This window comes from Mastigoproctus giganteus, chromosome 3 (genome assembly GCF_048544385.1).
Source record: "Mastigoproctus giganteus isolate SK-2022 chromosome 3, ASM4854438v1, whole genome shotgun sequence".
In the NCBI taxonomy this organism is placed as follows: Eukaryota; Metazoa; Arthropoda; class Arachnida; order Uropygi; family Thelyphonidae; genus Mastigoproctus; species Mastigoproctus giganteus.
The window spans coordinates 218,829,134-218,853,941 of record NC_143577.1 but is presented as its reverse complement, the minus strand read 5'-3'; the positions used below and the strand labels follow the sequence as shown (position 1 = coordinate 218,853,941).

At 37.2% G+C, this 24,808-nt stretch overlaps 1 protein-coding gene across 2 annotated transcripts in view; it reads right to left on the bottom strand.

Moving 5' to 3' along the window:
* Positions 1-24,808, bottom strand: part of LOC150088728 (cytospin-A-like) — a 382,988-nt gene that overhangs the window by 172,247 nt on the left and 185,933 nt on the right. For both annotated transcript variants that reach the window (XM_090370880.1, XM_090370881.1), the window contains exons 4-5: positions 10,709-10,914; positions 3,892-4,153 (exon numbers count right to left, since the gene is read on the bottom strand). In XM_090370880.1, coding sequence (XP_090227006.1) covers positions 3,892-4,153; positions 10,709-10,914 — 468 coding nt within the window. The remainder of the gene's footprint in view (positions 1-3,891; positions 4,154-10,708; positions 10,915-24,808) is intronic.

Genomic DNA, 24,808 nt, shown 5'->3' with positions numbered 1-24,808 from the left:
AAGGAGAGGAAAGTTCTTCCATATTCCACGTTTCCAGGTAGCATACGTTTAAAATTTCTTTCGATTCCTCATCGTCAATGATATCATTGTTTTCTTTCTTTAATTTAAAATTGCTCTGTTGCATTAATAACCGATCCTTTAAGGATAAAACGATGCAGTTTAATAATTTGTCACGAGGTAATTTTTTAAATGTGTTCTTACTTTCGATTTTGATTCCTTCAAATTCTTTCAACTTCAATATGCTCTCAATTTTAGTTTCATAATTTCCTTCCGAATTTTTCAAATTATCAATAGCATTGATAGTTTGAATAATTAATTTATCTGCTTTTACTGTTGTGATGCTGCGACTTTGTAAAGCTTCTGAAAAGTAAGAGAGCTCCTGCAAGATGTCAACCATTAGTGCTAAATCTTTAAGAAATTCGAGATTTAAAAGTCGGTTTAATAATCCCAAATATTTAACTTCTGATGCAAAATGGTTGCACAAAACGGGATAATTCCTCCAAACCACAATTGCTGTCCGCAAACTACAAGGCACCCATCATGGCCGAACACACAACCAATCTTTATAATTTCCACATCAAGTTCTTTAGCAATCATCCTCAAATCACGCTGGTTTTTTGGAGATTGGTGATATAATGCATACAGTTTATCTAGAAATATTTCAAAATGATTCACTTCTTTTATATTTTTTATAGAATCATCTAATGCTAATTTCAAATGATGAGCCAGGCAATGCCAAATAATGATGTTTGGGAATTGTTGTAAAAGTCTGGTTCAAACACCAGACTTTTTCCCCAACATTACACTAGCATCATCGGAACAAAATCCAATAAGATTTTCTTTTAAATAATTTTTGAAAAAACCATAGCTGTTTAGAGCTGTAATTACGCTGGCATGTGTGCATTCAGCAGTTGTCTGTTCTAATTCAATAAGATCTACAAAAATCATACAAGGCTCAGCAAGTTCAACGCGTAGGTAAAGAATTAAGACACTTTGTTTGGATAATGTTGTAGACTCATCGATTATTATGCAGACTTTGGCATTCTTTTCTATTATTTTTGTAAAGATTTCCTTTTTTATTTCATTTGAAATATGTTCGGCGATTCTAATGCCCGAAAATCTGGAATGCAACGAAACTCCTATATCAACGCCATTTTTACTCTGTAATTCCAATTCAGCTGGTAAGTCAGACATTGGCCGATTTCTTTTTACAAGACTGTACACAATTAAAAATTTTGGCAGCAGTTTGAATTTCTTTATCATTCAGTTTGTCAATGACATTTGGAAGCACATGCCTTTGTGATCCTTCGTTTGTTTTTAAGAATTTTTTTGTGCCATTGACTCATCGTGAATGGATAGTTTTTTGCGCAGATGCCTGTCTACTATTTTTATTCTTTCCGTTTGGCTCTACCTTAATTTCCAACCATTCTTTTGAACCATGACATTTTTCTTGTTCAACACCAAAGTTTTTATATTTAGCACAAACAGAACAACCTAATTTTACAATTTAGATGTATAGCCACTTGTACTGAGTTTTAAAAAAAATACTGATAGTTTCCACATTTGCCGACATATCTTCAATATTAATAAGCGTTCATGAACTTTTTTTATAAAAATAAAGATTTTATAGCTCATTCTTTGGACGATGATCTTCTGTCTGTATGTCCTTTAAGTGTAGGGCTACCAGATGTCCTCATTTCAGAGGACATGTCCTGGTTTTTAGGGTGTCCTGGCGGATTTTACACTTGCATCCTAGATTTTGTAATTTAAAAAAATCATCTCATCATAAAATGAATGTTCATTAAATGTTCTGTGCGTTGCATTTTCGGTCCACACAACAGAATAAATCTCACGCTTTGCCCTCAGCTGGGGCTCCCCAGGCCTGGCCAGCAAACCTTCTCTCTCTCTTTTATTTATTTTAATAATTATTATTTTTAATTATATATATATATTTCCCCCCACTTCTAACAATTATCCTGGATTCGGTTATTATACTCATCAGAGTCATTAGACCTATAACACACACCTACTCTCAATTTTGATCTCCCAATGCTTATGTCACACCAAACTGACTCGACACTGCACTGTCCAGCGATGTCGACTGGCTTCACTTCCTTGGATTTTATGTGTTTCTTAACTAATAGCATAACCCATCTTCCCTTCCTATCCTGTCTATCCTTCCTGTACACATTGTACACCCCAAATTCCAGTTCTGCATTAACTTATAACTGTGTGACACCATGTCTCTGATATCCGAACAATATCTGTCTTTGATGTTTTAAGCAATACCTCAAAATTCATCAAATTTATTTACTAAACTCCTAGCATTGGTGTACACGCAAGTATACATGCACCTGTTCCGATTCTTAGCTACCCTAACACAACCCATGTGTTTACTTGTACCGCAATGACTCCCAGCAGTCTCTGAAATACCCTGCATCTTCTTTTCCAGGCTGCTGCTTATTCCAATAGAAGCAGTGCAAGAATCACTTTCACCTCTGCCAGTGGCTACTGTTAATCTATTAGCCCTTGTATCCCCCTAAGCTAGTAGTTTTCCAACCCATCTAACACTGCCTCGATAGCATCAGCAAATATTCTTGCACCCTTTCTATTTAAGTGTATCCCATCCCTGTAGAAGTAGTCTCTCCTGTTAACAAGTACAGACCAGGCTGAAAAAAAATTCTACCCCTTGAGCGTTGCACAATCTTTCCAGGGCCGAATTGATCGACAAGGCTCTCATCATATACTCCCTCCTATCGCATCTGGGCAGAATTGCAGACACTTTCAAATTCAACCCTAATTCACAGCTTTTTTTCAACAGTGACCTGTACTTAAGTAATTCTGCCGGTCTCCTACTCTTAATATCATTAGTGCCAATGTGTACAACAATATCACCTTTTGTGCCCTTAAAAGATGATATCCGCTCTACATTATCAACCTTTGCCCCTGGCAGAACCCTGGTCCTGTTCCACCTATCCTTTTTACATAGCATGTTCCCCGTTTCCCTAACAAACAACTACTAGTTCCTGTGGGACCAGCGCATTCTGCCTTGGGGGTAGCCGCTGTGTTGTGTGATGATCATGTGCAAGCTCTGGCATTGGTGTGGGCAGCTGAGAGCTTGATGGCCCCTCACTTTTAATCCTTTGAGGGCATCCACACTGTCTTTCAAGCTCTCCTATAGGTCCATAAAAACGCTGAGTTGTCGCCTCATTTCGTCACACTCCTTACATTGCGCGCACACACACACACACACACACACACACAAGGCAATATCATGTCCCATACCTGATTGCTCCACAAACATCAAGTAAGCAGTGCATTTTAAAAGGCTGTGATTCAGAGGGCACCTGCCCCCTCAGTTCTCCCCTGAGCCACAGCATTCCATTTAGCTTGAGCCTTTTGCTTTGCTGCTCTGACAATGACATGACTCTGCCTCTCTGTGTATATACACTGTTCCTATTCTTTCTATACATGACCTTATTCAAGAAGAGATCTCTGTAACAGTTTTTATCATACAAAAAGAAAAATAAACATGGTCAAATTTTTTTTTTTTTTAGGTCCTAAGCACATAGTGCTCACTCTGCAATACAGGATAATACAGCCCTGGTCCTATTCATACTTTTGTTGTCTACAATATGGTTTACATTAGTACACATAAAATTTTAATTTTACTACTGTTATCCATTGGCTTTTCTTAAGTTGATGGGAAGCTCAGAGAAGTGGAAAATTTACATAACTTAAACACCACATTCCCCATGAGCCTGACATTGAAGCTTTTGACATGTATAAATTACAAATTTAATACATACATGTTTAACCCAAAATCATTAAGGCTTTACAATAAATAAAGGTACGTTGTAATTAAGTGAGAGCATTTCACATAGTACATACCTTCAGCAAATCAACCAAATGTTGTTCTCTTTCAGAGATATTTTCCATAACCATATCACTTCCTTCATATTGCTGGAATAATAACTGTTTGAAATGGGTAATGGTACCACGGCATTCTTCTAGTTTTTCTGTTTGTGAGCACAATGATTCAAGCAATACAGCTTTTTCATCACCCATTCTTTCATTCTCAAGCTGTAAATCAGTTAGCTGATCCTGAAGATCTGTTAGCTCTTGCAGTGTAGCCTGTAATTCTTCATTTGTACTGGAAAACAAAAATATTTTAATAGCAAAGCAGCAAATATTATAAACATGTAATGCAAGTGTAAAAATGTAATAATATTGTTATATAAAAATCAATTGGAATAACTTTAAAAAAAAAAACATCTGAAATATTATATAAAAGAAACCATTCAAGAGAGGTGACAGAAATATATTGAAATTAATAAACTTTTTTCTGTATGTATTAATTCAGAAAACTAATATTAGCATAACTTTAAGGTTAAACTAATATTTCACAATAATTTTCTGAATTTTTGATAGATAATAGCCTAAAACAGCAGTGATATATAAATAAAATTCAACTTTTTTTCTTTGTTTCATAAAACGTATGGGCATGTTAGGGTAATTTTTTTTTACCCCAAATTTAAATAAATACTTACAGAAAGGGCCATTTATGAATATTTTTTCACTTTTATATTTTAGTGGTTGTATTGCACCAGTTGATGAGGGGAGAGTCGCCTATTACCTGGTAACAGGGTTCGCATTCCTCTGTGTAGTGTGGATGCCACACCTCAACCCCTGCTTATGTTGGTTCACACCCGGGTGGTCACCTCCAATATACCAAGTGCTGTATTTCAGGACTTGGCTGAAATTCAGTCTGCTTGACTCAAGTGTCACCTGAATATCAATTCCCTCAGAGTTTTAGATTTCCAGGTAGTAAAGTCCAGCTTGTCACACCCAAAAGAATATCTGTGGTAGCCTCAAGGACTTGTGTATAACGTTCCAGAATATGTTTGGGGTGCTGAGAGATGAAAAATCCACCAACATTCAGCCCAATGGCATCTGACCTTCTGTTCTCAATCAAATTTGTTGAATTGTTTTCACATGGCATATCAATTGTAAATGATACGTTTATCTTCCCCTTCTCAGCTTCCTCTATACCACTGTTTATCTCACTGCCCTCTACAGTATTTGCATCATCTACAATCTGCTTATTAATTGGTTTCAGAATATTGCTGGCAACACAATGTTACCAAAAACAAGTATAATTTAGATGGAATAGCAAACTGTTATATAAAAAAAAAAAAAAAAAAAGCTAAAGACTATTTTTTTTATTTATTTATTTTTTTTTTTTTACTGGGTCTTCATTTAATCACAAGTGGCCAACTTTACAATTATTAACAAATTGACACACGTTACACTACTTTCAATACAATCCGCTCCGAATAGGAGTACACTGCTATGCTACAGTGTGCCTGATAGCTCTCTATCAGGCACACTGCAGTAATCTAACAACCAGAAATAAAAAAATACATTAGATATTAAAATATCAACTAGAATTAATTGACAATAATTTTTAGTAATCCTTGAATATGATCCTACTTTCCAATCTGCATCACTAATTATTTTTATGTTGTAAAAGTACAGCTGTGTTTGTGTAAAAAAAATGCACCATATGCCTGCATCCATGTTACCTTTTCCACAGAGTTTTGGTTTCTCCTTGATTTTGCTCTTTCCTTTACTTCCAAAAATTCTGGTGACTACTGAACTCCAATGCACTTGAAGATATAACTTTCCAACACAGAAAAACTTGTCAATAACTGAGAGCTGGCTCCTTTCAACAGAATGGATCAAAAAACTTAGTAAAAAATACAAATCAGTTCCTTCTACTTATCAATTATAAAATAGCTAATACTATGTTTCTAATACTGTATATTAGAAACAACAGTTCCTGTATGTTCCTTATACTCCTGAGTAAATAACTGGCAACTTTGATCATGTCCCTCTCCCCGACAAAAAAAAAACAACACACACACACACACACACACACACACACACACTGCTGCCACTTCATTAGGTACACCCTAGCTGCGCACACAAATGGTTTGTCCCACAACATTGCAAGTTACATGACCACAATTGTGGATATAAATGCAGCAGAACAACCTTTCTAGTATCAGAATCTCAAGGAACAATGCACAGGAATGGAGTATCATGCAGACACGAGTGTGTAATACAGTTCCTTGCGATTCGACGGAGGTGTAGGCCTGCAGTGAACAGCCCTTTCCAGCTCATCCGAAAGATGTTCAATAGGATTGAGATCCACGGACTGAGCGGCCCACTGCAGCAAAGAAAAGTCATTGTCATGTTCCTGGAACCATTCCATAGTGATTTGGACTTTGTGCACCGGCGCATTATCCTGCTGGAAGTAACCATCTGACTGAAGATAAACTGTCAACATGAACAGATGCACTTGGTCAGCAACGATGTTTAGGTACGATGTGGCATTCAGACGTGAATCTATGGGTATCAATGGACCCCACGTGTGCCAAGAAAACATTCCCCACACCAAAACACTACCCCCACCACCTTGCACAGTAGTAGTCAGACATGATCGGTCCACAGATTCATGTTGTTTTTGCCAAATTCTGAGCCTTCCATCAACATGATGCACGAGGAACTTCGCCTCGTCAGACCAAACAACTGTTTTCCAATCCTCGATAGTCCAGTGCTGGTGTTGCTGTGCCCACAGGAGGTGTGCTCTCTTGTTCTTCATTGATAACAAAGGTACGCGATGTGGCTGTCGGCTGTTGTAGCCCATTTGCGACAAAGTGTGACTAGTGGTCTGTTGCAATATTTTGTTCTGCGCACCAAGGTTGTATTCTGATGTGATGTGCGACATTGTGGCCTACCTTGTTTGCTTGCACAATTCTAGCCATCCTCCTCTGACCTCTCTCATCAACATGCAATTTTCTTCCACAGGAGTGCCATTGAGAGGATGTTTTCTGTTCGTTGCACCATTCTCGATACACCCTTGAAATTGTGTGGCGTGAAAATTTCAGGAGAACTGCTGTTTCAGAGATGCTTTGTCCAGCACATTTTGCGCCTACTACTATGCCATGTTCGAAGTCTGTTAGAGCACTCCTTTTCTCCATTCTTGCTATGGTTTGTACGCTTAACTGATAGTAGAAAGGTTGTTCTGCTGCATTTATATTTGACTTGCAACGTTAGGACAGATCATTTGTGTGCACAGCAGGGGTGTACCTAATAAAGTGGCAGCACAGTGTATATATACATATATATACATACATACACACATATACATACAACACATACACGTGTATACACACACACACACACATATATAAGAACAATAGGGATAAGTATAAATATGAAAGCAAAATTTTCAGATCAGATTAATGCCATCAATAGCTGATTGTAATCTAGTTATTATAGTAAATGCAATAAGTACTATATAGCAACTGAACATGTATATGAACACAACAATATACAACTAATAGTAAACCATTACGGCCAATAATAACTTATAAGGACTACTAAAGCCAATGCTAGCCCACAAGACCGAACCCTGGAAAAATACATATAATTATTATTAATAAAATATAAAAGGTATATAATACATTACAATGGTGATTATGTAGTTAACTATTGGTGTAGAGATACATTGAAAGGAACTTTTTCAAGGGCAAACTCTCTCAATATATCCCACCAACAATTAACGGTAACAGATAGCTCCGTTAATTGTTGGTGGGATATATTGAGAGGTTTAGCCATTGAAAAAGTTCCTTTCAATGTATCTCTACACCAATAGTTAACTACATAATCATCATTGTAATGTATTATATACCTTTTATATTTTATTAATAATGATTGATGTATTTTTCCAGGGTTCGGCCTTGTGGGCTAGCATTGGCTTTAGTAGTCCTTAAGTTATTTTTGGCAGTAATGGTTTACTATTAGCTGTATATTGTTGTGTTCATATACATGTTCAGCTGCTGTATAGTACTTATTGCGTTTACCATAATAACTATACTATACTATACTATACTATAAAAAAAATAATAATAATAATAAAAAAAAAAATATATATATATATATTTTTTTTTAAGAACTGTTATTCTGGCTTTTTCAAAAGTAGAACTGTCTCATCTATTATTAGGTGTATTAGCACACATGCATAAAGCACCAAATGCCATTACCATGTCTATCCATCTGTCCACATAAAAAGTAACAGTCTGAGTGGATTTGTTATTTGGTTTTTAGGAGCATTAGCAACTAAGGCCATATTGCTCCGGGATATGCGGTGGTCATTCCCTGACCTTTCTGCATCCTCTGTATTTGGTGGTGATGGGCTCGAACCCCAGTCTAATCAAGAAGTGTGTGCTACGCACTGCTGCTCCTTCCCACCTGGCTACAGAGGCGCCATGTCTGAGTGGATGGATTTTCATACAATTTTATATTTGGCTATTTTAGAAAGATCTGTAGAGCCATCACAAATTTCATTAGAATAGAACCAATGGAAATCTGATAATTATTATTTCTTTGTATCCATCCATATGTCCAGATGAAATAACTTGACTTCCAGTAGATGAATTTTCATGAAATTTTATATTTGCTGTTAAGAACAATTTGTTGAACTTTCATAAACTTCATTAAAATCACACCAATAAAAATCCAGCAATAATTATTTCTTTTTTTCATATATATCACATAGGCTATCCATATACAGTATACTATAGGTGAAGCGTTGGATATTATATTTGTTGCCGTATGACAATCGAAGGAATGAATGGGCAATATGGCAGATGTGCAGAAATAAAATATTCACAGTTATTCACACAAGTGTTTTTTGCTTGTTTTTATTTAATAAACTTTTGCTAACATGCCTGAATTATAAACTGCATATAATAACTAACTAGTAATATAGTAACTTGTTTTTTGTGGCAAGCAGAATTTAAACTGCATAACACAGACAGTGATCTTAATACTCAGAGAGAACTTCACATTACCTCAAGTTGTTTTGGTATTACACTACTTTTAAACAAATAGATTCACCACAAAGTTAGCCTACAATTTATTTTAAATGGGCAAGATATATTGATATTCCAGGTAGTCTCTAGTAATTTCCTACAGAATAGCATATATTAACTGTATGACATTAACTAGCAAGCCTAGATTTAATCACAAGAAAGAAAATCAAGTTCTTCCTAGTTTTCATAACTTCACTATTCTCATAAATTGATACCTTCCATGTTTTTATCCTTACAAATTTTACATATCAGACAGATCAAGGCTGAAGTGTTCATGATTCTAATAAATTCTATACTACTCAAACAAGAGGTTGTCATATACATGGATCACAGTGGAAATTTTACAAACCATATAACAGCTGATTATACTATTTTTCCATAAATCATCAACTTTTACTAAAATGAAAGAAGCATTTTAAATCATAATGGATTACCTATGAAATGATCTTAATGCTCATATCAGCATAGTAATGTATACAGGTAGTTCCTGCTTTACAAGTTCCCGGGTTTAGGAGTTTTTATCCAAACAAAGTATCAACAAAATCGAAAATATGAACATTAACTGCAATAAATAAATGCTAAACATTCATTAGTACGGCATTTCAAACCAATGTATAGCTATACAATACATTACTACTATACATGCGTTTATTTGTTCAGGCAGAGATAAGGAAGGAGGTCCAACATTTAAAGAATTTTGGAAAAAATTCCATATTTTAGATGCGATCAAAATAATAAAAAGAGCCTGGGACAAAATTACAGGGAAGAACATGGTGTTTGGAATAAACTCTGTCATCATTTTATTGATCATTTTGAAGGATTTGAAGAAACAGCAGAGATCATACAAAATGAAACAGAAGCAGTCGTTAATATTGCTAACCAATTGCAGCTTGAGGTTTCTACAACTAACGTGTCACTGATCTGCTTCAAACACACAATGGAGAGCTCAAATCAAGACCTTGAAATGGCAAAACGTGAAGAAGCTGAGGAAAAAGAAGCTTTAACACATGAAACTCCTGTTCATTCCTTTACTCTCAAGGGGTTTGATGAAGCTTTTCAACACAGAAAAAGCAACTGAGATTTTCGAGTAACAAGATTCAAATTTCAAGTGCACTAGAAAAGTTGCTACAGATTTAAAAAAAAAAAAGCTTATGCATGCTATCATGAAATTTCTAAAGAAAAAAGAAGACTGTCTTAGAAACACATGACTCTTGAAGCATTTCCAAAAAAGAAAACGACTTCTTGTGCTTCCAACAAACCAACAAGTGCTGAGCCAACAACGGGTGTGCAATTAGTCAATGATGATGATGAAGAATAAACATTCTTTTAACATTTGTATGACATAAATAGTTTCTTTATTTGCTTAATTTTAAAGGCTATGTTTTCATTTCTTTGGATAAATAAATCAATGTTTAAGCATAAACTATTGTTTTGTTGACCTTTATTTAACATTACTATGGTCAAATTTCATTGTTGAGAATGCAGCTCCTATTTTCTAACATTACATCTATGGGGAAAAAATTCCCGGTTTACGAGTTTTTGCTTTGTGAGCTCATGCTAGGAACGAATTAACTCAAAGTCGGGAACTACCTGTATCTGCTTGTACAAGAGAAATACATTATTGTACTGATTTCCAATCTATAACATCATAATAGATTGGTTATAAAAATTTTTCACAATATTTAAATTAAAACCATTTCTTCCTAAAATAAACTGCTAATCGTGTTAGAAGTCATTTAATCTTCCAAAGACATAAAATATAATACCTATGATGTGTTTCTTCCATTTGCATTATGCGATCTTGTAAACAAGCCACAGACATTTCGCTCAAACTGCTACTACTTGCTTTATCCCATTCGGAAAGTGGACGTCCTGCTGGAGGAAGTGCAACTCCAGAAGCTTCTCCAGTCTCAGTATCTGGGTTGTGATCATCAGCTTTCTCAATATTAGAATGTCCAGGAAGCAAATTAGCCTAGAATTATTTTACACTTGAAAATATTAGTTAAAGAAACGATATTTAAATTGTATGCTTACCATGCTGTGCTGGTAGTGATAAATTTAATGTGTGTGTGTGTGTGTGTGTGTGTGTGTGTGTGTGTGTGTGCGCGCGCGCGCACATGCACTTATTAAAAAGCAAAGCTAATGTAAGGTATCATAATCAAATACACAACCTCTTTTTAAATTAATAACTAAATACACAAAAATATATAAAGAAGTGTTTCAAAATTGTACAAAACAAATGGAAGAGCATATTCCACATGCTAAAAATAAGAAAATTATCACTATAAACATATATCTCAAGTCATTATTTTTAAAATATTAATCATAAACAAAATTGTGTAAAACAAAAACATTATGTTCAAATCTGTGTCAAAAATATGACCATGGGCTTTAAACGGTAAAAAAAAAAAAAAAAAAAAAAAAAACATACATAAAAATATCCCCATATATAACATTCCAATCATATGAATTACTCAATTCTGAATAGCCAGTATAGCAGAGTAGATACTAACAGTGCTAACAAGTCTGTTATTTGAGCTTCAAGTTCCACAAAGTCCTCAGATCGTTTACAGAATGACATTTGTTAAACTGATATTATAGAAGACATCCCAAATCAGCTTACTTTTACTGAGTTACTTATATCATTTTAATTCATGGTGAGGTTCATAAGCATTCCATAGCTGCTGTTCATATATATGTGTGTGCCAAAAAATTTTCAACTCAATGTGTTGCTGTTTTCATCCGTACAGTCGCAGCTGACTTTTGGAGACTTTATGGGCAAGCTAAATCCATGCTGTCCAGTCTTCAACAGCTTCTTTCAAGTTCTTCAAGCTTATGCGAGTGTCGTTCTTGATGGTGTCAAGTCAGTGCATTCTTTGCCAACCACTTCTCCTTTTTCCACTGACCTTTCCTAGCATTATCGTTTATTCTTGAGCTCATTCATAAAGTTTTCCAGTGAAAAATACTGGAGTAGGTCACCATGTCTTGCTCCAGACTCAATGAGTACAAAATCATAAAACATTACTACTGTGGAGCGACAACTTAGTGAAACAGGTATGCAAAAATCATTATGAGTCAATGCTGGTAGAAGAGGATTTCAACAAACTGCAAATGTTGAAGAGCAAATACTTCATAATGTACAAGTATCACTTTCCACAAAGTATCAGAAACTGATCATCTGCAAGTGTACGGGGACTTTACACAAACAGCAATTGTATCCATTTTACACCATGCTTGTACAAGAATTGTTGCCACAAGATATGAATAAATGCAGAAACTTTTGTACACAACTCATTTTGAAAAATACACAAGATCCTAAATTTCTCAGCCATGTTACGGTTACAGGGGGCTAAATTATTTTGTGATACCCGAGAGCAAAGTGGAAGAGAAAGTGAAGCTATACATAAAAAAAGGCACTAGAGTGGATAGGATCTATCCAATTATATTAAAGGAAACAGCAAAGGAAGTAAGCAATCCCTTAACCCATAATTATGACATCTTTTGATTCAGGGGAGGTCCCTACGGACTGGAGATGTGCGAATGTATCCCCAATTCACCAAAGGTGAGCAAAGATTTGCAGATTGCATCTGAGTTTGCAGATGATACAAAGGTTGGCAGGGTGGTTAATGACAGTGATCAAGGTAAACACTGCAAAAAGATCTAAAAAAAAATAAGCAGATGGGCTGAGAAATGGCAGCTGACATTTAACATGATAAATGCAAGGTACTGCATATGAGTAATCCCAGATTAACATACCAACTGCATGGTAGTACACTCACGGTAGAGGAAAAGGAATGAGACCTGGTGCAGTCAGATATGAATTTCTCTGAGTAATGCAGTTGAGCTGCCAGGACAGATTATAGGGTAGTGTCTATGATAGACAGGAACTTTGCTAGCAGGGATAAATAAGTGATTATCTCAGTGCATAAGGCAATGGTTAGAACATTGTCTTGAGCATTGCATACAGGTTTGTGGGCCTCATTTTAAGAATGATGCACATCTGCTGGAAAGAAGGATAACAAGACAGGTGAAGGGAACAAAGGGGTGGTCTTACCAAGAAAGGCTTCAGTTCTGCAAATTTTAGAATCTGGAAGTGCTAAAAGGTGAAGGGTTGAGGTGTTGAAGGCTTTGAATGGATTGAGCAAGATCAATGCTGACGGCATTTTCCCTCTTGCTCAGACTATATACGTGAAGGGCACAAATTCAAACTGAGGAAGGACAGTTGCAGGATAAATGAGAGGTTTGTTTTCAGCCAGCAGGTAGGTGACAGTATATAACAAACTTCCATCTGTTTTGTGGAAGTGGGCAGTTTGAACAAACTTAAGGAAAAGCTGGTTAGTTAATGACAGTATTGGAGGGAATGAACAGTTGACGTGGGAAATGATATAAAAAGGTAATATGTAAAATTACACACCTGTTAGTTTATGTTTCAGGGAAAATAACAGGTTACTGGTTAAAGAGGTAAGGTAGGACCATCTAGACAGGACTGCAGTTATGTTGCATTAACAAAATGAATATGTTACGGGTCGATCTTTTCTGACTGGAAACTAAGATGCAGTACCAAAGAAACTGGATCTAAAAAATAATTTTGGTATCATACAGGGTGTCTCAAAAATATTGGTACGAACGTTTAGGGGAGGTAGGTAACATCTAAAGGAATGTGAATTGCATAGGAACCCATAACCAGAAACGTCACCATAAGTCGGTACACGGCACTGTTCATCAGTTCACAAGAGGGAAAATTTCTGGTTTACTCATTCAAGCAGTAGTCGCCACATGAAGAGCATGCATCGATATACGAACTGTGAGCTGGCAGATGTGCACCTAGTATATGGATTAGCAGAGGGCCCACACGGTGTGCGCCCCCATGCAGCACAACATCACTTCCACTTCGCAATAAATGTGTGGGCAGGTATGGTCGGTGACTGCTTAGTCAGTCCATACCAGTTACCATCCAGCATGAACTCCGCTAAATATCGGATTTTTCTTGAACAAGTTCTACCAGGGTTACTTGACGATGTTTCCAGCAAATGTGAGACACAACATTTGGTTTCAACATGACGGGGCGCCTGCCCATTATGGAAGGTGTGTTCGTGACCATTCTGAACACTACGGTTCTGACAGTGGGGGAAGATGTCCCCCATGTTTTGCAAAATTGATATCGCCTTCCCCAATAATTATTAGAGAGTTGGACTAGGAGAGATGGTTGGAAAAGAAGCTTCCTATATCTAAAATAAAGGTAATCCCTGTTGATTCATAATATAATAGAATATAGGAATTATTGAGCACTTAATAGCTCTCTATTATCAAAAAAATTAAATTAGCAAATATAAAAGAATGCTGATAAGAAGTTAAAGTAAACAACTTACTGCAAAAACTTTTATAATGTAATGCAATTTCTATAATAGCCTGCAAAACAAGTAGCTATCTTCCTGTATTATTTGGTCATTGATCATTTACACAACTTGGAAATGAAGATATCATTAGCTGTAGAGCCAAGAATGGGGACAAAGAGTTTTATTCATGCATAAATGCAAACTAGAAAAGAGAAAATCAATGGAAAGAGCACAATAAAAGATAAACCAGCAGATTTCACTGGTAAGCTTAATATATTTGATATTATATTCACTGCACTGATTTCTTACCATGAAATTCCCTTTCAGGGCAGGGAATAATGTGGTAACTTGAGTACTGTTAGGATATGTGATACCAATATTATAAAAGAGAATCTAATAGAAAAAGTTAAACATATCTAACTGTAAAATTGAACTGGAAAAATGTATAAGCCCCCAGGCAGAGATGGTATTTACTGATCATACTGAAAGAGGAGTGCTGTTATCTATTTAGTATATATAATATACAAAATAGATCACTGCACAACATTTTCAACAGAAAACCTTGTTTGCTCAACCTGATAAACTATGACATGGTCACACAGGATTTGGATGCAAAAAACATTTAGACTTTAGCAAAGCATTTTGACATAGTTCCACTTGGAAAGTTGCTGTACAACCTGCAGTGTACTAGAACTATGAGAAAAATACTGAAGTGAACTAAAGTTGTTATAAATGACCATTCTTCAAAGTGAGTTAACGTTATAAGTCAGGGTTCCTCAAGGTTCAGTGCTATAATTGCTCTTGTTTCTGACCTTGAATGACTGGATGGAGGGAAGGAAAGGTATAATGTTGAAATCTGCAGACAATATAAAGATAAGACAGTTAATAATGCAAGTCAGGCTGAGCTTCTTCAGAATGATTTAGACTAGCTTCATGGATGGTCAGTTACATCTTAATGCTGTGAAATATAAACTTCTACATTTGGCAAATAGTTGGCATACATGAGTTGTTGTTATTGTATTTGAGGTTTTTGGCACAAGGGCCTCTTGGGCTATATTGCGCCTGTTCATGGTTTGGGTATCACTGATTTCACGTTATGATTAGATGCTATTATATAAATTTATGCGCTTTAAATACTTAAACAGATCCTCGAAATTTGCTTCATTACCAAGAATATGTGATAAGGTTAAGGGTTCCTGTAAGTTGGAGAGGGAACTGAAGATGGAATTTCGGAGAGATGAAAGGTGGGGACGTTCAATGAGAATATGTTTTATTGTTAGGTGTGACTGGCAAAAGAAGCATTGAGGAGGAGTCTCTCCCAAAAGCAAATGAGTTGGATGTGAATGACTGATGCGAAGCCTTGCCAGAATTACTTCTTGTCGCCTGTTTCTTCTAAAACTAGATATCCACAGTTGAGGCTCTTTTTTTTTTTTTTTTTTTATCTGGAACAGTTTATTATTTGTTTGAGATTGCCAGAGGTGAGACCATTGTTTCCAACATGTGTTTTTAATAATGGATTTGTAGTCTGTGTATGGAACTTTCAGTTGACTGTAAGATCCAGAGTCAGGATGTTTAGCAGCCTCATCCGCACGATCATTACCTTGGATGCCGACATGACGAGGAATCCAGCAGAAGGTAACTTTGTAGTTGGCTGTTTGATGGTAAAATAATTTAGACCGGATCTCTTTAAGAACTGGATGAGAGGGAGGAAAGGTAGATTGAAAGGCACTGATTGCACTTAAAGAGTCTGTATATATCAGAGACTATTTGATATGATATTTGTTTATGTTATCTAGAGCCAGTTTTATTGCAAATAATTCTGCAGTATAGATACTGCATTCAGTGGGAAGAGAGGCAGCTGTTAAAAAAGTGGCGGGAACTGCTTCTGCACCAACAGCCGTATCTGTTTTGGAGCAGTCAGTGTAGATATGAACTTTCTCTGAGTTTTCCAAAGAATGCAATTTATGTAGCTGTTGAAAGTTGGTATTTGCCAGGGAGGATTTTCCCCATCTTGAAAAGAAATTGTCACAGAGAGGTATGAATTCAGTCCAGGGAGGTTCAGGAGTAGCAAGGTCTTGGAATATATTCTTAAAGTTAATTTTCCAACTGATCATGAGTTCTTGCAGTCGAATCCCTGTGGGGCAGTTTTCATTAGGCTTATTGTGATATAGCGGGGTGTGTTGAGGATCAAACAGATACTGCCAGCTGGGGTGGGCTGGAGTACTTCCAATCTTTGCTGCATAATTAAACAATAAAATTTTTCTCTTGAGATGCAGAGGGGATTCGTTTGCCTCAATATACAGGCTGTGAACCGGAGATATTCTGAAGACTCCAACAGCTATCCTAAAGGCACTATGCTGGATGGTGTTCAGACATAATAGATAACTTTTCTTGGAGGAGTCGTAGACAGGTGCTCCATAATCCAAGCGCGATCTTATTAAAGCTCTATAGAGATGTAGGAGAGAGCTTCTGTCAGCACCCCAGGACACAGCAGAGACAGCTCTTAGGATATTCAGTTTTTTAAGAAGTATTCCACCATATGGGAAGCAAAATTAAGTTTATTATCTAAATGTAACCCCAACAGATGGAAATTGTTAGTGACAGGAATCAGGCTGCTTTTTAAAAATATTTCTGGATCCGGATGTAGTTTCCGTTTTTTACAGAAATGAATAGCAGTAGACTTCTTTTCTGCTAGGGAATAACCATTCCGCAATGCCCATGATTCTATTTTAGCTATAGCAATTTGAAGTTGCCTTTTGATGGTGTTTATAGTCTCGGATTGAGTAGAGATAATGAGATCATCGGCAAACATGTACGACTGTACTGTATTTGGTACATCGCTTGTCATGCTGCTGATTCTTATTGCAAATAATGTTGGCCTGAGAATGGAACCCTGTGGTACATCTTCCTCTTGTTTAAATGTTTTGGATAAATTATTCATGTATCTGACCTGAAAAGTTCTATGACAAAGGAAGCTTTGTATAAATTGGGGTAGATGACCTCTCAAGCCGAAAGAATGAAGATCTTGAAGAACACCATATCGCCAGGTGGTATCGAAGGCTTTCTCAATATCTAGATTAATCATGATCAGATGTTGTCCCCTTATGAAGGCATTACGTATATTTGCCTCTGCTTTTATCATTACGTCTAAGGTGGAACGGTTTTTTCGAAACCCGTACTGATTACTATTTAGCAAGTTGTTGGTTTCCAGGAACCACATTAACCACCTGTGAACCATTTTTTCCAGGACTTTGCCTAAACAATTGGTCAGTGAAATTGGCCGATAGTTACGTGGAAAGGTACGATCCTTTCCGGGCTTTGGGAAGGCTAGAACTATTGAGTAACACCAGGAGACTGGGTAAGCATTTTCTAAGAATATTCGGTTGTAATAGTTTAACAACGATCTTTTTGCTCTGTTGTTCAGTTGTCTTAACATTATATAGTAGATCCCATCTGGACCAGCAGCGCTATTTGATGTTTTATTGAGCGCTCCAAAAAGTTTCTGTTAATGTGAATGGCTGGTTATATGGATGTGAAACTCTCGTGGAAAAATTAATCTTATGCTGCTCTGCAGTTTTTTTAATTTGCTGAAAGGTTGGTTTGTAGGAGGCTATTGCTGATATACTGGCAAATGATTCCGCTAAGGCATTTGCTATTTCTCCCGGGGATGACAACTCTTTCCCTTCCCAGTTTAGTACTGAAGCTAGGGACTGAACGTATTTGCCATTAAGCATTTGTATTTTCCTCCAGATAATTCTGTCTGTATCCTTGTTTATGCTCGAGGAAAAGCTAATCCAGGCATCTTTCTTTGCTTTTCATCTTATTTGGCGGAACTTGGCTTTCAGTGTTTAAGTTAATTAGATTGGTAGTTGTGGGAAATTTATGAAATAAATTCCAAGCTCTATTTTTGTACTGTTTGGCGTGTGTGCAATCTTGATTCCACCAGTAATTACTATGTTTCCGTTTCCCCGGGAAAGATTTTGGTATTGCAGAGGTAACAGCTTGTAATATTTGATTAGTTACATGTTCTGTGACATCATCTATGGTTTGAGATTGGATTATTTTATTGTCTAACTGCACATGAGATGCATATTCATACCAGTGTGCCCTAGGAAATTTCCAAGTGGAGCGACGTAGTGAAGGAGAGTTTACCCGTGTTTGCAGCTTGAAGAGAATCGGAAGGCGATCACTGTTTAGTGGATTTTAAAGAACAGACCACTCCATAATGCTATATATGGAGGGAGAACAGATTGACAGGTCTATTGCGCTCATGGATCCTGTCAAAAAATGAATATAGATAGGTTCACCAGTGTTCAAAAGAGTAAGTTGATAAAGAGTCCAGAAGGGATTCTATTAACTTGCCTCTCTTGTCGATTGTTGGAGATTCCCACATTGGATGATGAGCATTAGTCTCCAAGTAACCAGAAATGAGACGGTAGCTGTTCTATTAGATTATCTAGGTCATCTGAGAAAATGAGAAATTAGGAGGAATATATATAGATGCTATTGTAAGAGTGATGCCAATTTCAACGCGCACTGCCACTACTTCAAAAGGAGTCTGAAGAGCAATATGTTTGGATGATACGTGGTTTCTTATAAGAACCGCCACTCCTCCACGGGCAGGCAAGTCAATATTTCTATCACTTCTAAAGATAGAGTAATCTTTTATAGTAGGACACACTTGTGAATTTAAATAAGTTTCCTGTAGGGATATGCCTGCTGGATCATAACGGTGGATGAGATCACATATATCATCTTTTATACTGCGAAACCCTCTACAATTCCATTGAAGAATTCTTTCCATTAAGCAGTTTTGTTGGTTATTTTTGTTTCTGACTGCTTTTTAGTTGCGACTTGTTTGCATTGATCCGATTTTCCTTTGTCTTTCTTTGTAAAGTAGGGACGTGTTACGTCCATCTCATCAGTCGCATAAAGTTCTAATATGGCATCTTCTGAGTCATTGTGCTGGTCAATATCCATTCTGGCTGAATTTGGTGGTTTCAGTACCATGGTTTCTGTCACTTTTTGTTTTGCTGTTGGGTTTACATTAGCTGGAATGGTAATTGGGGTATTACAAGCTTATTCAGTTTTTTGTTGCGAAGGACACTGTTTGGGGACAGAGAGCATGGAGCATGCCCAATTAGCGATAGACATATTTGGGGGAATGGCAACATCTGTTTGTGTACCTATTGACTGAAATTGTTTAGCAGCCGTTGTATATACATGTTTTGGATCTGTTTTTAGTATTTGCCTTCTCGCCTCTGAATATGTCACTTTATTCTCAACTTTATATTTCTGGATTTTTTTTCTTTGCTTCCAAAGTTCGCAACTTTGGAAAAAGCTGGGTGATCACCCTTACAGTTTGGGCAAACAGAAGTCGTAGCAGTGCATTCAGTTTGATTGTGCTCCTTCGATCCACAAATTGGACATACTGACTCACCTCGACATGTAGTTTGGAAGTGTCCGTATTTTTGGCACTTGTAGCATCTGATTGGGTTTGGGATGTAAAGATGGACACGGCAATGGAGATAGCCTGCTTTAACAGATGATGGTAGGATGGGAGAGCTAAAAGTGAGAATTATGCTCCTAGTGGGAACAAGAACACCATCTTTTCGAGTCATAATTCTCCTTGCTTGTATGACTTTTTGTTTACATAGCTCTTGAACTATCTCCTCCTCTGACACAGTTAACAAGTCCCATTCTGTGTTTACTCCCTTCGAGGAGTTTAGGGTGGCATGGGGAGTAACTTTTATTGGTTGTCCGCCAAAAGTAGTCATGTTTAATAATTTTTTGGAATGCTGGGATTTCATGGTCTCTACCAGAAGATCCCCAGACTGGAGCCACTTTACTGTTTTTGGTGAACCTGCAGCAGACTCTATGCATTTTTGGACAAGGAATGGGGATAGTTTACTCAGAGGCAGCTCTGATAGACAGTGCAGTATGAGGAATGCTGGTATTTCCTCTTGCGGGAGTGTTTTCAACCTCTTTGGTTGAGAATAGTAATTTTCGGTGTCATTTTCTAGTCTTGAGCTCGATAGCTCTAAAGGCGGAAAAGAACTGTTTTCCATCTTTGCTCCTTTCAGCCCCGGGAGAGTGGATTTCTTCTCCCAGGTTACTGGCCCCGCCACAGAGAGGCAGGAGCAATGCCGCTAGAGTGACTAAGCGGTGTAAAGGTTAGTAAGTTAGTGTAACGGAAAAAAATAAAGGTGGTTTTCCTTCCTGTAACTTAATTACAATTCGTAATACTAAGTTAACAAATAATTAATGGGAACGGAAGAAAACTTTTACAAATAAATATAACTGTAGCTTTGATAAAAACGCTCTAGAAATCACTCAGGGAATCGCTTGATCACTATAACACTTGGCACCCGGGGCCCATACATGAGTAACTTATACACTGGGGGAGAGAGCCAAACAGCTAATGAGAAAAGAGAACTGGGTGTTGATGCAATTAGACAGAGAGATTAGCATGCAGAGTAAGTAGGCAGGTAGAGTATTTTATTAGTAATTTACCATACCTTTGCATCTAGGGGGAAAAAGAAGTTAACTTCAATTATACAAGTCAGTGGTAAGACCACATTTGGAATACTGCATTCCAGTCTGTAGGCTGCATCTAAAACATTGAGTTTTTTGAAAGGGTCCAAAGATCTGGTAAGAATAGCAGAGAGTTATCCACACAAGAAGACACTACAAATGTGTGGAGGTGAATTAACTGCATCCTTGGAAACAAGGCATCCCAGTAGGAGGAAGGGTACTGACTGAGTTATACCAGGCAATTAGAGGGAGGAAATCAAATTTAACAACAGTGGAATTCACACTGAAATGGGACACAAAAAACTTGGGGGGTGGGGGATAAATGAAACTACTGACAGAAAACAACAGAATGGAATTAATGAACTTTACATCTGGTCAACATGTTGATGGCCACTGTGGAAGAAACTGTCTTCCTGGCTGGCAGTCTGGTGAAATTTAAGGGGCAACTGGATCAGTATCTTCTGGCAGTGAAAAGAGTATGATAGGAGAAATAAAAGGTTATGCATACAAAAATTTTATTTTATTTTGTTGCCTGACATAAGCAAAAGCCTAGCTTCCTTGCATCTTTTGGCCTTTACTGATATTATAACCACTCTATCACTAAAAGACCTTGTTCATAATGGCAATAGTTATTTTTTAATTTACTTGTAACATTATCCCATCATTAGATTATTGTACCCTAAATATTACGTTTTATTATTATAATCTTGCTGATGAAATGATAATGACCATTTAACAACTGTAAGGGTAGTGTAATCTTCTTATGAAGAAAAGGAAAGGAAAGACTATTTTGAGGAGAACTTTATCCTATCTTTATAGCATAATATACCAAGGCACCAGTGGTGCATAATACTTCTTAATAGAAAGGTGTTATTTGTCTGTTTGAGGTGCAATATGCTGCCATAATATGCTGAGAAGGTTCTGCACATGAAAATTAATGCCCTTAGAAAGAATTTTTTCATAATTAAAAAAAAAGCTTTCTCTTAAAATGTAATTTGCAAGACTAGAGTATTTCATAGTGTTCAACATTAACATTGTGGGCAAGGCTGCAAGTACATCAGTTTGTCTCTCTGGCATTCCCTCATTTCCCCCTTACATTATAGTTGGGGAGGAGGTGACATTACATGCAGTATTCATTTACCACATGGTTTCAATCCACATGGCAAATTAATACTATATATAATGATAATAAACACTATTATATCAAGTGAAATTAGCATTAGTAGAGGCATATGATGCAAGAAAACAAGCTTATACAGCAACAGCAAAAAAAAAAAAAAAAAAAAAAAAAATTCCCATTTCACACATCCATTTGCTCTAAAAGTTTGTCCAGTTCTTCCTTAAATTTATTTAAGCTATCAACTTCCACAACACAGATGGAAATTTGTTCCAGCAATCAACTACCTGCTGGCTAAGGGAAAATTTCCACACATCTATTCTACAACCTATCTTTCCTCAATTTGAATTTATGCCCCCTCAGGTTCGTAATCTGAGCAAGTGGAAGAATCCCATCAGCAGTGACATCATATAACCCCAGAGGTGCCTAGTCTCCAGAGGCTGCAATTTGCAGAACTTAAAAGCCTTTCTTGGTAAGAGTACTCCTTTCCTTCCATTCGCCAATTTGCTTTCCCTTCTCTGTAGTTGTTCCACCAGCTCTACATCCTTCCTAAAATGAGGCCTCCAGACCTGTATGAAGTACTTAAGGTGTGACCTGACCATTGACTTATACAAAGGGATAATCACTTCCTTATCCCTACTAGCAAAATTCCTGCATATCATTGACAGAATCCCATGACCTACTCTGGCAGCCTGTCTGCACTGCTTAGAAAACTTCATATCTGACTGCACAATTACCCCCAGGTCTTTTTCATTCTCTACCACTCTGAGTGTAGCACCGCAAAGTTGGTACGTTTCTCTGGGGTTACTACTACTCATATGCAGTACTTTGAATTTTTCAATGTTAAACTTCAGTTGCCACTTTCCAGCCCATCTGCCCAACTTTTCTATATTCTGTAGCAGTAGCATACTGTCATTTAACAACCCTGCCAACCTTCGTATCATCTGCAAACTTCAACATTAAGCCTGATATACCTTCATCAATATCATTGATAAATACACAAAACAACAATGGGCCCAATACCAAACCCTGGGGACTCCACTAATAACATTAGTCCATGAAGATCAGTGTCCATTGATTACCACTCTCTGTCTTCTCCCACTCAACCACCTTTTTATCCACTAGAGCAACTTGCCCTTAATGCCATACTGCTCCAATATGTACAGTGGTCTTCCATGTGCAACAATATCAAAAGCTTCCTGAAATCCAAGTATATGATATCAAAATTATTTTTTGCATCTAGTTCCTTTGACTACATCATAGTATCCAATCAAACTGGCCAGACAAGGCTTCCCCTTAACAAAATTATTACCAGAATAGGTTTTATTAAACTCATATGGAATACAAGCAATATTTCTATGCTAAACTGTTAGCACAATTCATTTTGTAACATTTCAGGATTCTTACTGAACCCCATATCAGCTGTCTGATGATGATGATGATGAACCCCTAATCTAGCTGTCACAACATTTTAAACCACAATAGAGGTAAAAGATAGCACTTTTTGGAATCTGTAGTGTTAAAGCACGACAAACACTGGCAGTCAGCACATATACGTGCCAGGTACCAGCAACAATCACTTGATTTGACATAGTAAGTGATTGATCACTCGTGTTCACGTGCGCCGCTCTTTCAGTTATCTGAACATGCACTGTTTATTTTAATTTATTCCACTCCTAACATTTTATGTTAGGTTTTCATTTCCATGTGTGTATGTACTTAGCTGATGAAGGGATACGCTATGCCGAAAGTTCCTATTTACTGTATTAAATTTTATTTTTAGCTACTGCTTTCACCGGTTCAACTGTATTCTCTATGTTAATAATAAATAACTATTATTGAGTAATTCAAAACCTATTTTGTTAATTTCTTGTAGTATAATAGTGTCATTTATTATTATTAATTTTAAATACACAGGGTGTTTCAGTTAAACGTTTCAGAACTTCTAAGAGGGGTAGGGTACATCCTGACAACTCGAAATCATATACCAATGGGCAGAATCGAAAATTCCGAGCTTTAGTGCAGGGAATCTTAATTTCGCACAAGAACGCCAAGTTAGTAGGATGGATGATTACACGAATGCAGAGTTAGCTGATATGCATTTGGCGTACGGGGCTGCAAATTGTAGTGGGCCAGCCGCACAGCGTTTGTACGCGGAATGATATCCGACGAGGCGTATTCCCAGTCATAATTTCTTTGCAAGACTGCACCAGAGGTTAGCTGAGAGAGGTTCATTTGAAAGAGCTGACAGGGACAGGGTAAGAACAGCACGGACTCCAGCCGTCGAACAGAATGTGCTGCAGCATGTACAGGGGAATCCAAGAACGAGTACACGAAGTCTAGCAAACGCAGTCGGGGTTTCCCATTGCAGCGTCTGGAGGATTCTCCGAGAACAAGACATGCATCCGTTTCACGTGCAGCGTGTCCAAACACAGCAACCGGAGGATTATGCACCTCTTATTGCTTTCGCACAGTGGTACCTTGGAAAATGTGCTACAAATCCCCTTTTTCCTGCTGAAGTGTTGTTTTCCGATGAGGCATCCTTCACAAGGGAAGGAATTTTCAACACGCATAACGACCATATCTGGGCGGTCAAGAACCCGCATACAATACGACGTCGTGCAGCACAGATTCGATTTTCGGTCAATGTATGGGCTGGTATTATGGGAGATCACCTCATCGGACCTTACCTGTTACCGTGTCGTCTAACCGGACCTATCTACTTGATCTTTCTGCAGCAAGTATTGCCACAACTTTTGAGAGATGAACAGATTTCTGCATCGACGCAACAGACAATGTGGTTCCAACACGATGGAGTCCCTGCCCATTATAGCGGAGATGTTCGTAACTACCTGGATGTCACATTTGGTCAACAGTGG